The 14,196-nt window shown below is 42.1% G+C and overlaps 2 protein-coding genes across 2 annotated transcripts in view; both read right to left on the bottom strand.

Annotated features, from left to right (window-relative positions):
* Positions 1-3,040: 3,040 nt before the first annotated feature.
* LOC118559598 (E3 ubiquitin/ISG15 ligase TRIM25-like) overlaps positions 3,041-14,196 on the bottom strand; it is a 28,693-nt gene continuing 17,537 nt past the window's right edge. The window contains exon 2 of the mRNA XM_036130288.1: positions 3,041-3,223. The gene's annotated coding sequence lies outside the window, so the exon portion shown is untranslated. The remainder of the gene's footprint in view (positions 3,224-14,196) is intronic.
* LOC118559597 (tripartite motif-containing protein 16-like) lies at positions 3,259-4,949 on the bottom strand. Its single transcript, XM_036130287.1, has 2 exons — positions 3,698-4,949; positions 3,259-3,446 (listed from the first exon to the last, which is right to left on the bottom strand). Exons 1-2 carry the CDS (start codon positions 4,899-4,901, stop codon positions 3,349-3,351), a joined length of 1,302 nt encoding a protein of 433 aa, XP_035986180.1. The 5' UTR covers positions 4,902-4,949; the 3' UTR covers positions 3,259-3,348.

A 14,196-nucleotide genomic window follows, 5' to 3' on the forward strand; every position in this document is an offset into this window, starting at 1 on the left:
CATCTGCAAATAATGAGAATCCCATTCCACCCTCTATTTCTTTAAACATATTAACTATCACTGAAAATAATAACAGACTTGCTATACTTCTCTGTGGTGTCCCATTTTCTATTTTCAAACTCTTAGAATAATCCTTCCCTATCCTCACTTGTATTTGTCTTTCTTGTAGAAAATTTTAAATCAATCTAAACATATAACCATTTATACCCATTCTTCTCATTTTAATTAATAACCCTTCCCTCCACATCATATCATACGCCCCCTCAATGTCAAAACATACTGCCACAACACTCTCTTTATTCACCTGTGCCTTTCTAATTTCATGCTCTAAAACATAAAACTGGTTCCATTGTACCTCTCCCTCTCCTAAAACCACTCTGATAAAACAATATAAGTCCCTTACTCTCCATATAATATATTAATCTTTCATTTATCATTCTCTCCATTATTTTACATAAGTTGGATGTTAAAGCTATCAGCCGATAACTTCCTGGTTTTGACTCATCTTTCCATGGTTTTCTGATTGGAACAATCACTGCTTCCTTCCAACTTTTTGGCAATTGCCCATCTTCCCATATCCTATTATACAGTTCTAATAAAATATTTTTAGAAGTTTCACTTAAATTACTAATCATAACATAATAATTTCTATCTTTTGCCGGCGCTGATAATTTTTTTTTTTAAAAGCCCTATTCAGTTCTGGATGAGCACAGCTGCTCTCCCAGGTGTCATAAATGCCCTAATCATTGTCTTTCAGGCAAAGTGCTGGCAGGTCAGCGCAACAGATATACAGGAAAATAAAAAGAGAATAAAAGTAAGAAGGTATAAAATGTAGAAAATTTAAACAAAATAAAACATAAGAAAATGGAAACAAAAAGCAAATATTAATAATGTTTAAAACAGCTGGACTACAAAGTTGAACTAATGATGTTCCAGTAAAAAAAATTAACTAGAACAATCGAAGGCAATCCTAAACAAATATGTTTTTAATCTTAATTTAAAGGAACTCAGGCTTTCAGCACTTTTACAGCTTTCTGGAAGTTTGTTCCAGATAAGTGGAGCAAAGGAACTAAATGCTGCTTCTCCACATCTGGTTCTGGTTCTGCAGAGCAGGCTGGAGCCAGAAGACCTGAGTGGTCTGGAGGGTTGATGCACTGATAACAAGTCTGTGATGTATTTAATCCATTGAGTGCGACTTGAGTTCACCGGTTGGGTTGTTGGCCCAGGGCACCAAACAGTCTAGGACCTCCCCTGGATGTGAGGAACCAGAGTGGACTGGGGAAAGTTGGCTGAAGATCTGCAGAGAATCCAACAGGCTCCATTCTCTGGATCTGTGGAGGTGAGTTTCAAACATCTGGTTCCAGTCAACAACAAGGAGCTGATTAGATGTTTCTCCAGGTGTTGATGTGGTTTCAGAGATCCTCCTCTGATGTGGAAGCTCTTCCTCAGACGTCCTGATGTTGTTTCTACTTGATGATGGTAAAAACAACTTCAGTTTTTATGGCAGCACCTTTTGCTCATTAGTGTTGGACTGTTGGGAGGATCCTGGCAGCACCTCGCTGGTTCTGGGTCTCTGAGGAGCGTTGCAACACCTTCTCCATCACCTGCTCAGCTTTCTGCCTGGAAAACACTCAGCAGAAGCTGCGTTCAAGGGGAATGGAACATTCTGCTGTTTGTGGGTGTTTGAAACGCTTCATCAGAACAAAGTCTGTGTGTCTGTTCTGGTGAGACGATCCAACGTGGGATTAAATGTGTTTGGTGTTGGAATAAGGAGCAGTTCTGCTGTGTTTTCCACAGGCTGCATGAGTCACAGCAGCAAGACGAGCAACAATCAGTTCATTTCAAGCTGCTGGTGAATCTGACCTCAGATCTGTAGAGCATGTTTATTCACAGCAGGACGCTGACATGAAGGTTTCCTCTCTTCAGCAGAACAAAGCTTTTTTTTTTTTTTTTTTTTTTTTTTTTTTTTTTTTTTTTTTTTTTTCAAGATGGCGCTGCGCAGGCAGCAGCCAGTTACATCGGCGGTATCCCTTCTTTTCCTACTTTCTCCTTTTTATTGTGTTTTCTGGATTGCATGTATCACTGTATATAATTGAATGCACCTTCCCTACTCTGCACCTTCTTGTATGAGCCGATGTGACGAGTGAATTTCTCCATTGTGAGATCAATAAAGACTATCTTATCTTATCTTATCTTAAGCCAGGTTCTGTGGAGAGCCACAGCTTCTGGGTTTGGATATTCAGACACACTTTACTGCTGCTGTCTGCAAACTGAAGCAAAGAAATGTTTCCAACAGCAAACAAAGTTCAAGATCAACTGAATTAGAATGAAAAGCAGCAAAATAAGCTTTAAATCTCTCCAGTTCTGGTCCAAAAACAAGTGGAAAGTGTTGAGCTGCTCAGGGTTTCAATGAGTTTGAGTCAGAAAATATCTGACATACAGAAAAGTAAAAAGAATATGCTAAAAAATCTGTTTAATGCCAACAGAAAAATAAAATAAAGTGACTCAGTGGATAGAAACAATGTCTCACTTTGATACTTAAAGTCTTTATTTATTGAAATCACATTAATGATCATCACAAATATTAGATTTAGGTCATAATTGTGGTTTAAATCTGTAACACCTTCAATAAAACACCATAAATTCACATTATATCTCTTTATTACAGATTTTGCTGCTAAACCCATCCTGTAAATTTTAAGTTTCAAATAAAACTATATTGTACAGCTGCATTGTCATTTTTACTGAAATACTAATTAGAGTTGTAGTGATTTTATAGTTTTGAGGTTATTTACCTTAAATGTGTTTTAAATGAATGAATAAACATAATAAAGCATTTAAAATATGATAATTCTCAGATGAGAAATTTACAATATTAGATGATATCTGTTGTCTCGTGTGTGTCTGGACTCAACAAAACGGGTCCAAACCAGAACCGGATCAAAGAACTGGTTCCACTTTTTAAACCTGGGGAATAATTTGACATTTTATTGCTGAGTTCACAGTTTTTGCTGCTAAAGGCAACAAGGAGGAAAAACAGCAAATATTCTGGTGCTGATCAGCTGGTTTAGAAAACAATGTTGAGAAATGAACAAACCCAACAGAACCAGAACATCAATTCTGAAGGAAAACAAGTGATGACAATCTCTGACTATTGATTTCTGTGCAGTTTAGACATAAAACAACAACCATCAAGAAAATAATCTGCTGGAGATTTAAAAACCAGAATCAAACTCACTGGATTCTGTCTATTTGGGTTTAATGAACTCAGCAGAACCTCCAACATAAACTCCAGCATGTAGCGGCTGAGTGAAGGTGGTCTGGACTCTGTGGAGGAGAGTCATGGTTTCAGAGACGCTGTAGAAGGACAGAATACCTGCTCTGTGATCCAGGTACACTCCTACTCTGGAGGAACCAGGACCTGAGACTGAGGTCCAGATGTTGTTGTGAGATAATTTATAACCTTTTAGGTAACAATTTAATGCCCAAGATTTGTCATTAGCTCCAAATCCACATTCATTACCAAATCCTGCTCTGCTGATATTCTTGTATGCGACTGCTACATAAACTCTCCCTCTCCACTCCACCTCCCAGTAACAACGTCCAGTCAGACTCTCTCTACTCAGAACCTGAAGATAAACAGTGAATCTGTCTGGATGACTAGAATAAGACTGAGGTTGATCCATAAATGTCACCTTCCTGTTCCCCTCTGATAGTAACAGATGACTGTTTGCTGTGTTTGGATCCAGTGTGATTTCACATGAATATCTCAAGAATCCAGCTCTGCTCTTTGGTTCTGGTTCTGACAGTGAAACATCCACCTCAGTGAGTCTCAGTGAGATGTTTGTCCATGCGTCTCTCAGGATGTCCTGTAGTTGATCTCTGAGCTCTGACAAAGCTGCTGTCACATCCTCAAAGTAGCTCTGAGGACGGATCTTGATGCTGGATGAGTGTGTAGACTCACTGAGTGCTGACAGTGAGGGGTAGTTGTGGAGAAACTGGTTGTGATCCTCTGTGTCTGAGAGCTGCTTCAGCTCAGCGTCTTTCCTCTTCAGCTCAGTGATCTCCTGCTCCAGCTTCTCCTGAAGCTCTTTGACTCGACTCCCTTCAGTTTCCTGCTGGGATCTGATCTGCTGCTTCACATCAGAGCTTCTTTTCTGGATGAGACGGATCAGCTGAGTGAAGATCTTCTCACTGTCCTCCACTGTTTTATCAGCAGAGTGCTTCATGGCCTCCAGCTCCTGTTGAAGCAGCTTCACATCTTTCTCTCTGTCCTGGATTCTCTGCTGGATGTTTTCTCGTCTCACCTCCAGCTCTCTCTGCCTCTCAGTCCTTTCTGCTGCAGCTGACACTGTGTCGTGGCCTTTATGTTCATCCATTAAACAGATAAGACAGATACACTTCTGATCAGTACGACAGAACATCTTCATCACCTCATCATGACGAGAGCAGATGTTCTCCTGGAGGTTCTTGGAGGGCTCCACCAGCTTGTGTTTCTTAAATGCAGCTGAATCATAATGAGGCTGAAGGTGTTTCTCACAGTAAGAGGCCAGACAGAATAAACAGGACTTGATGGCTTTCAGTTTTCTTCCAGAGCAGAAATCACAGGCCACATCTTCAGGTCCAGCATAGCAGAGATCAGCAGGAGCAGCTTGGAGTCCAGTCTTCTTCAGCTGCTCCACTAAAGCTGCTAGGATTGTGTTTTTACCCAGGACAGGCCTCGGTATAAATGTTTTCCTGCACTGAGGGCAGCTGTGGATTCCTCTCTGATCCTCTTCATCCCAGTGACTTTTAATGCAGTCACAACAGTAGCTGTGTCCACAGGAAATAGTCACTGGATCCTTCAGTAGATCCAGACAGATCGAACAGCAGAAAGTCTCCCAGTCTGCATGTTGCTCCATTTCTCCTCTGAGTCAGACTGACTTTATGAGCTCCACTCCCGTAGAATATGTTCTAAGATTTTGTTTCTACAGATGAATGCAGTCTGTCTGGTTTCACACCTACATGTCTGTTTAACCAACTATCAGTTCCAAAGAATGTGGAATAACTGGTCAGATGTGTTGCTCAAGAGCAGGAAGAAGAGGTAGAAAGGCCCGGCTTTCAATCTAAGACAATGGTTAGAGCAATAAACTGTGTATTAGGAATAGAATTAATTACTACCATAAAGCGTTAAATTTCAGTTTATGCAAGTCATTAATACATTTTTCTTTTCATTTGGTGTGTGAGGATTCTAAATCGACAGGCTACAAGCAGAATGCATTCGAATGAAAATGTCAGCTAAGAAGAAAAGTTACCTAAGAAGTAAACAGTGATTCAAACATCACCGAATTGATTGGAGGGAGATGAGTGGCTGAGATCTAGCGAGAGCTGTACTTAAGTAAAAATGGTGGAACACACATAATATCAGTCTGATCCACCCAGGTAAGAAGAAGCCAATATTTTAACATTAAACAAAGTAACGTTTAAATTTGATCAATTTTAAAATTTTTCACAATAAAACACGTTTGATGAGGAGACCTTGACCAGCCCTGAGAGCCACCTGGATGAGTGTTTTGACAGCCTCATAACAGGGAAGCCGAAAAGTACCACAAACAAACCATCATCAAAATGGCCCTGTCCAAATTCAGCCAGCGCTGCTTCCACTATATCTCCAGATAGGAGCTACAGTGACATTCAGGAATCCATAGATAAGAAGCTAACTAGCCTGAATGCCCGTCTCGCCTTGATAGAAGTCCTACACAAAGAATTTCAAGCTCTGAGATTCACTGGATTGCAGCCAGGAACAGCTTGCTTATGTCACCGCCGAGAACGATTCGCTGAGAGAGGAAGTGAAGAAGCTCGCCAAGGGGATGATTCAGCTGACCGTTGAAAATAGTAAGATGAAGGAATCCATTATGGATATTCAGTCACGAAGCATGAGCGGTAACCTAGTCTTTGCCAGTAAGAGGAGGATGCAGAGGAAACAATTTGTGAGTTTCTCCGGCAGCAGCTGTAAATCCCGACTGACGAGAAAAAACACATGACCTTCTACCTCGTTTACCGGCTCAGAGGTAAGAAGCCTGATAAAACCAGGCCTCGGCCAATTGTAGCTAAAAAAATATCAGTTTCCTAAAGAAATTCTTGGTCAAAGGCAAGTTTTATTCCCAGTCAGAAAATAATATATGGCTGAGGGCGTCAGGGGTACAGTTGCTGTAGAAAAGCTTTATATTAATGGTCAGCTGTTCAGGAATCAGAAGGTCACTCTGTGGCTTTATTAGCAGCACGACAGGTGAATTGAAAGCATGTGATACTTGTTAAAGGGAATAGAACTGAACACAGTGATAAATTAAATGTATGCACAGCTCAGCAGGATGTTTGCACGGTATGTTGGCTAGTCACACCTGGGTTTCTGGGTTATGGGTTGTAATCCTTTTTCTGCCACCCCTTCTCACTCTCTGTACTTTCTTAATTTTCTGCATTTCTTTATGTTATTCCTCTGCTTCTTTCCTGTGGATCAGACAACCACAAGCACTTTATATGATGTTACCTAAGTCTATGAACATAAATTTCTTTAGGGACATGCACTTTCTAAGCTTCAGCCTCTCACTCACACCTATGGTTAAGCTAAGGTTTTTCACATGGAATGTGCATGGAGCTGGTTCCAGAGAGAAAATGAAACATTTAAAGGCAGATGTGTTCTTATTGCAAAAAATTCAAAAAACTGCTCTGAGCTCTGATCTACGAATCACGTGTCAGAGCAGAGAGGCTGCAGCCAATCAGCTTTCAGCTCCAGCAGATGTTGCTCCACCAGCTTGAAGGCATGTCTGAGAGCAGGAAGAACAGGGTGGGTTATCAGGTTTTACAGCCTGCAGAATAAGGAGCAGAGGTCGCCTTTATAAAGCTTGCGTACGCACAAAATGCTGCCTGAAACGTGTGAATTCCCCTTTCCAGGCAAAATTCGGATTTACGGGAAAAAAAAAAACTTGAGGGGAAAATGTTTGGTCCTCACAGCAGCTCTGACCCAGGCTTACGCTTTTTTTGGAGACGGGAGAAATTGGTGACACAGTTGGTAAAGTGAGTTGCAGCCAAACTGCGTCATGATTCCTCTCAGACGTTCAATTTCAATCTATATCAGACTTTAATCATAGATCAATTTCATCATAAGCCTGCAAAACCGCAAAAGGATCTTTAAATAAATAAAATAAAAATGCACATAAACCAACTTAAATCTTAGAAGTCCACAGAACATTTTATCAGGGTTTTCTACCATCACTTTCCCCGATTTTCACCAGGGTGACGTGTTCCATAGATTATTATTGAACAGGAGAGGACCCAGGATGGACCCTTGGGGAACCCCACATGTGATTTTTGTCATCTCTGATGTAAAGTTACCTGCTGACACAAAAAGTCTTCTGTACCTGAAAGGCCGACCAAGTTTTCTCGGCGCTCTAACAGAATGGAGCACAGATGGGGACTCGAGTTTGTGACTCGTACTCGAGTCGCACTTAAGTCGCACATTTAATGACTTCAGATTCGACTGAGACCGGCAATTTCCGACTTGTGAAAAATCTTTTGTATTTTAAATGTTTTGTTGTTTTACTAACTTGACTGCTCGCCGCTCGGCTTCTTTTCTTACCCGCACACAGCAGAGGTAGAAAAACAGCAGAGGGGCTGTCAAACAGTCATGCAGCACAACGTAGCGTCACTGACGTAACGCGAAACATGCACCCATACAGATATGGAGGCGACCATAGACATCATATATGTAGACGCCCAATTGGGCGCAGGTTTCCACGTCAATGTCACCTGTATGTGGCAGAAAGTAGTGAACGTCTATGTTCCCTGTGTATATGTTTTAAGTATTCAGATAGAAAGATATAGATGGAGCTTTTTTATACTTGTAAAGAAATATATAGAGAATAATTGATAGACATTGGCAGCCAGATTGGCTTTGATCGATGTTTTGCATTACCTTGAACTGGTTAATGAAAAATACAATTAAAAAAAGCACACACGCAATTTTTTCCCTAATAAATTTTGCATCTGTATTTTTTTCCCTTTAAAAAAAAAAAATTCTTACAGTATTTAACTGACATTTGTGGTTACAACTTTTTAACGCGAGTATATATATATATATATATATATATATATATATATATATATATATATATATATATATATATATATATATATATATAAAAGGGCAGGATTGTGATTGTTTTTTTTCCACAGCCCTCACATTCGCTTAAAAATAAAAGAGCAGACATACTGCTAAACCAAGAAAAATATGTAACCACAAATGTCAGTTAAATACTGTAAGAACATAGTTTTTTTTAAAGTGAAAAGAATATAGAAGCAAAATTTATTTTGGAAAAAAATTGCGGATATGCTTTTTTTAATTGTATTTTTCATATACCAGTTCAAGGTAATGATCATTCCATAGATATAACAGTGCGGCTCTCTATGGAAACCATTTAGCAAGTCTCATGATAGATCATTAGTACTATAAAGTCATTTAACTCAAATACCCAGGACTTTACCCAAGACTAGGCCTGTCACAATTTTACTGGATGATAATTTTTTCAAAATATTATTGCGATACATCATATTATTATCATTTGGGGACCTTTTTCAACTAATATGATATTACCATAATAACGCGAGTATATCCTCTTGACCTACTGAGTCTGATAAATTAAGCAGGTGGCATCAGTTGGTTTAAATCTTAAAACTCCCATCCTGCAGCTGTCGTGTTTGAGAGAAACATACAGTAACACGGTAAGTAAAGTTCCCCTCTGGAATAAAACCTTGTGGTCAACTAACCAAGCACACTAGCAGTTATCAGCTACATTACCCGGTAAAGGGCTGTACCCCTCCTTCGAGCTGCATTGCGCAACACTCCTCGTGCTTCCTCACACACCTCCCGTGAGCCACCAAACGACTATTGTCCAGATTCCCCCATTTTCTGTGGGAAACCCTGGCAAGAATTAACCCCTCCTACACTCAGGAAATGAGAAGGAAGGAAGGGGTGAGCAGACACCAATGCAGCGTAATGTAACCTTTTTGCTATCCCGTCTTAAGCTACGTTCACACTGCAGCCTAAAGTGACCCAATTCCGATTTTTTTGCCCATATGCGACCTGTATCTGATCTTTTTATGACAGTCTGAACAACACAGATCAGATTTTTTTAAATGCGACCCAGGCCACTTGGATATGTGGTCCTGAATCTGATACGTATCTGATCTTTTTAAATGCGACCTGTGTCTGTACGGCCAGGTCGCATTTATCCGACCTGTACGTCACCGATACTTGACAAACGTCACTATTCTGCGTCCTGCTATGCAGAAGCGTGAAGAAAGACGACACCCATAGTGGACAACAATGAGAAGAGCAGTCAATGGAGGGAAAGCTTCGGTTAGAAAATAAATTAATGACCGCAAAATGCGCGCCAGCTTTATAATCCATGTTTACTTCCGCAAACACTGAGGACGCTTGTTACGTGTGACGTCATCGCGTCCTCGAGTGCTCATGCAGGACACTTAGGTTGAACGCTTTCAGTTCACACAGGAGATCACATACAAGTCATATATATTTGGAAATGTGAACAACCACGCAAAAAAATCAGATTTCACAAAAAAATCGGAATTGAGCATTAAGACCTGCAGTGGGAACGTAGCCTTAGTGACGGAGATGAAAACACAAGGGGACTTATTATGATTAATGAATGTGATTAGAATTTATTGTGCGATTAATTGATTATTGCGACAGGCATAATCAAGACTTGAGACTTGACTTGGACTTGACAAAAATGACTTGTGAACATGTCTGGAATGGAGTGATCAACAGTATCGAATGCTGCACTGACGTCCAATAGTCCAATGCAGACTGTGGTTCTTCCACAGTCTGTATTTATATGGATGTCATTAAACACCTTGATAAGGGCAGTCTCTTTACTGTGGTGAGCACAGAGACCTGACTGGAAAACATCAACGCGGCTGGTCGTTGTTAAGAAGGTGTTTAATTGTTGGAACATAGCCTTTTCTTTTTTTTTATTTTTTTTATTTTTCCAGTGTCCTTTCTAGCAATGTGGCAATAAGAATTGATATCTTAATGCCAAATAGAGCTCGACAGATTTTACTTTCAACAAGTGGAGCAAACAGCTTTCGCCATAATGCTCCGCTTGATTTGTGCGTGTAAATAGCTTTATTGTGATTCCTGCAGGGAGAATTTCAAATTATATGGACACTACAATGGGAAAGTAGGAGAGTAAAAGAAAAACAAGAAGAGAAAAAAAAAGAAAGAAGAGGTGAAAGAAAGAAGAGATAAAAGGAAGAGAATGATAAAACGTCCTCTGTCTGCTCCATCACCTGGAAAGAGACACAAAAAGAACAGCACAACCAACAGACATAAAGTAACAGATACAATCGTGTAACACCTTGATACCATTGCTAAATCATATGTATTATTATTTAAGCTGACATGTATAATGTGATACCTAAAAAAGAAAGTAAAAGAAAGTAAATAAATAAATTATAGCCTTTCTGTATATAAGTGAACATTTAATACCTGGGACCCAGCACCTGTGGGAGTTTGTGAGAGTGCACTAGTTTAGGTGAAAATTTATCCAGAAGGAAATAGTTCGATAGTGATTGTGGAGAACCGAAGACCCACCTTCCCCGAGCACAGAGGCAGGAGTCAGGGGACCCGTAACCCCGGACTCCCAAAGGGGCCCCCAAAGCAGTGCGCCCGAGAGGGGCCTTCACAGGAAATCTGCAACCCCCCCCCCCCCCCCCCGAGGAAAGAGGAGAGACGACCCCGAGGAAATCCCCCAGCCACCGCAATGCCGACGCCCCCAAGAGCCGCGGGGACGAGCCCGTGGGCTCCGCCGGCAGCCGGCCGCGCTGAAGTGGTCCTGGCCACAGGCCCTGGGGGCCAGAGGCCCCAGGGGCGCCCCGCCCCCGCGGCAGGGGCCCCAGCCGCCGCCCGGGGGGCTAGGCCCCGCGAAGCCACCGCCGGGAATGGGCCGGCGCCCACCCGGGAACCCGCCCCAAACCCGAGGACCGTCAACGCGCCAGAGGGCCAAGGCGCCTGCCAACGCAGCGGAGGAGGGCAGGACGTGGGGGGATGGGCTCCGCACCTATCGGAGACTTGAGATGATCTTGGGAGAGGGAGCGGACCGGACCCGAACCTGGAAAAAAAAAACAAAAAAAAAAAAAAAAAAACTCATTCACACCATCCCTCCCTTGTGCCCCACTCGCCACACACAGACACACAAAAAAAAGGACGCTGTACACACATTCCCACATAGCATTCACATCCAAAAATCCCAAGTGGGGGGGGGGGGGGGGCCCCACAATTCAACAATACGACTGCCTGTGCCCGACCCCCGGCCCCGGACCAGACGCCCCCCGGACCAGGTCCCCCAAAGAGGGGGGGCCGACACAACCCGTACGGGCCACCCGACCAGAGCCCCCCTCACCCACTATATACCTAATAAACCCCCTCCCACCCCGACCTTACCCTAGCCACCCCTGCCCCCCATCCCTTCCTGGGGAGAGCAGAGGCGTCAGCCCCAGACCCGGTAAGCCGCTGGCTACCCACAGCAGCCCCCCGCCAAGACCCCGGACCCAGTGGCCCCCACCTCCTCCAGGCCCCAGACTCCGTGCCGCGATCAGAGATCGGGGGTGTGCAGAAGACCCCCGATCCTCCCTACGCCCGCTCAGATGTTGTGTTGTTGCATGTTGATCTCAGGTGTGTTTAAAACTGGGAGCACCGAAGGGGGTGTAAGGCACAGCCCACCCCCCCTCCGGAAGGAAGCTGGTGCCAGCGCCCCCCTCCAAGCAACTACCCAGAACCCTCAATGTCTAAATGCGAGAGGAGGTGAAGGGAGCCGCCCGAGGCGAGGCTCACACAACATAAGCCCCCCCCCCCAGACGTCTTCCCCCCACCCACCCCCCATATCGTGGCCTACATGAATGTGCGTTGTGAAAATGTTTGGAGTGAAAGTGTCTAAAATGCATGATAAAATTGGGGAGAGGGACGTCACCAAAAGGTGGCAACCTCCAGTAACGCCCTCTCCCCAAGGACCTACATGTGTGGCGGCGTGATGGAGCAGGCAGAGGGATGAGTCCGGGAATGGGGAGCAAAGGACTGGGGCGCCAACCCAGGGAGCCAGCTCCCCTACTGACTCCAATAGGCACCCCCGCTCCCCGAAAGCTCCACCCGGAGAAAAGGGCCCCTCCAGCGGCACCACCATAGCCCGGGGGCCGGGTAGAGGCCGCAGGGCCCGCCAGCCAACCACCCACCAGGACCAACACCTCTACCTCCCCCAGCCCACCCCCCAAGCCTACTGGCTTTAAACCCACCCCCCCCCCCCCCCCCCCCAAAAAAAAATGTATAATAATAATAATAATAATATATATATATATATATAAATAAATTAAAAAATAAGTTACAGTTTTTTACAATTGCTATGACAGATTTTTCAATACTTTTAACAATTTTCCAAAACTCTTAACACAGTTAGCACTACATCCACATGTGTAAGCTATACAATTAACACATTTCTTCTTGCTTTAACACATAATGCATACAATTAACGCAAATTAAAATTGCTTAAACTCCTTTTACACACCGGCTCAAACAAGACCAAAACAGTAGAATTTTACAGCCAAATTTACCAATGCTTTAACACTGTATGTCAGAACAGATAACACCACGTTCTAAACCTAACCTTACAGGCTAAAGTCAAGGTGAACAACTCTTCATATTGAATTGAAACACAAATATATTCCCTGTATTTTATTCCATTGCTAACGAGAAACATCTGATTGAAGTTATGCAGTTGTTGAAATCACAGATAATTCCCATCTAGGAAGCTCACTCAAGTGTTGATTTTCTTTCAATCACATGATCATATGCTATAAAAGAGGACTCTTTGGGCTGGTCTTGGCTGGAAAAGGAACAATTTGGAGCAACACAATGTGAGAAAGAAAGAAAGAAAGAAAGAAAGAAAGAAAGAAAGAAAGAAAGAAAGAAAGAAAGAAAGAAAGAAAGAAAGAAAGAAAGAAAGAAAGAAAGAAAGATTTTTTTTTTTTTTTTTGATTTTTAACACCACATTTAATTTTCAATAACAATACATTTTAGCATAGCTCAATTCAACTTTCACACAAATGTTTGACTGAAAACTAGCTCCTCATCAACCACAGAACATACAACATTATTAAAACACCACAAAGACACAAAATCAATTAAGTTATTCATCATTGAAAAAAACATAAATTCTGCTTTTACTCTACTTTTTACCAACAAAATAAATATCTTATCCACTCTTTCCCCCTGACCACCATTGATTTTATTTTTCCTATTAACATAGATGGATAATTTTGCTTGTCCAACGAGAAAATTTAACAAATTCCACTTACTCGACTCCTTTTTAGTGTAACCAGCACCAAAAATAAAAGCTACTTCAGACCAATAAACACCACATTTTTTAAAAACATCCTCTAATAACATAAACAATGGTGAGAGTCTTTTACACTCGAGAAACATATGAAAAACAGTTTCTATCTCTTCACAAAAAGGACATAATTCACTCATATCTTTCCTGAATTTAACTACAAAACTGTTTACACCTACAGCACCGTGCAATATCCTCCACTGAAGGTCTCCCACCCTCTTACTCAAGGGGGCCTTATAAAAAACTCTCCAGATTGGTTTCTGACTATCTCCGACTTTAAACTTGACTCTCCAAACCGTATCAGTTCTTCCACTTAAATGTTTCTTTTTCAACCCTTGAACAACTAATCTATACAAACATTTTCCATTCAACATACAGAAATTAAAGTCTCTTTGAGTGATCAAAAGAGGACCCGTTAAATCCGAGAAATCAATGTTCAGTCCCATTTCTGGAAACGGATCTGTAGAATTTGGGAATTCCTCTCCATTACTCAAGTCCTCCAGTAACTGTTTTTCATCCAGCGTCAGCTTTCCAATCCACTGGTCCAAAATAGTTCTCATAACTCGGATCGATTTTAAACCAAGTAGATAAGCTGTCGCTTCTGTGTTTTTAAGTCCTGGTCCAGCCGTCTTCACAATGTGTCCAAATTTTACAACTTTATTTTGAAGCAGTCTACTTGACACTCCGACTCCATCTTCTAGCGCCAAACGAGCTTCGAAAATTAAAGGTTCCTCTAGAAGCCAAAACAAGGATGCAG

The sequence above is a fragment of the Fundulus heteroclitus genome, unplaced genomic scaffold, assembly GCF_011125445.2.
Source record: "Fundulus heteroclitus isolate FHET01 unplaced genomic scaffold, MU-UCD_Fhet_4.1 scaffold_324, whole genome shotgun sequence".
In the NCBI taxonomy this organism is placed as follows: Eukaryota; Metazoa; Chordata; class Actinopteri; order Cyprinodontiformes; family Fundulidae; genus Fundulus; species Fundulus heteroclitus.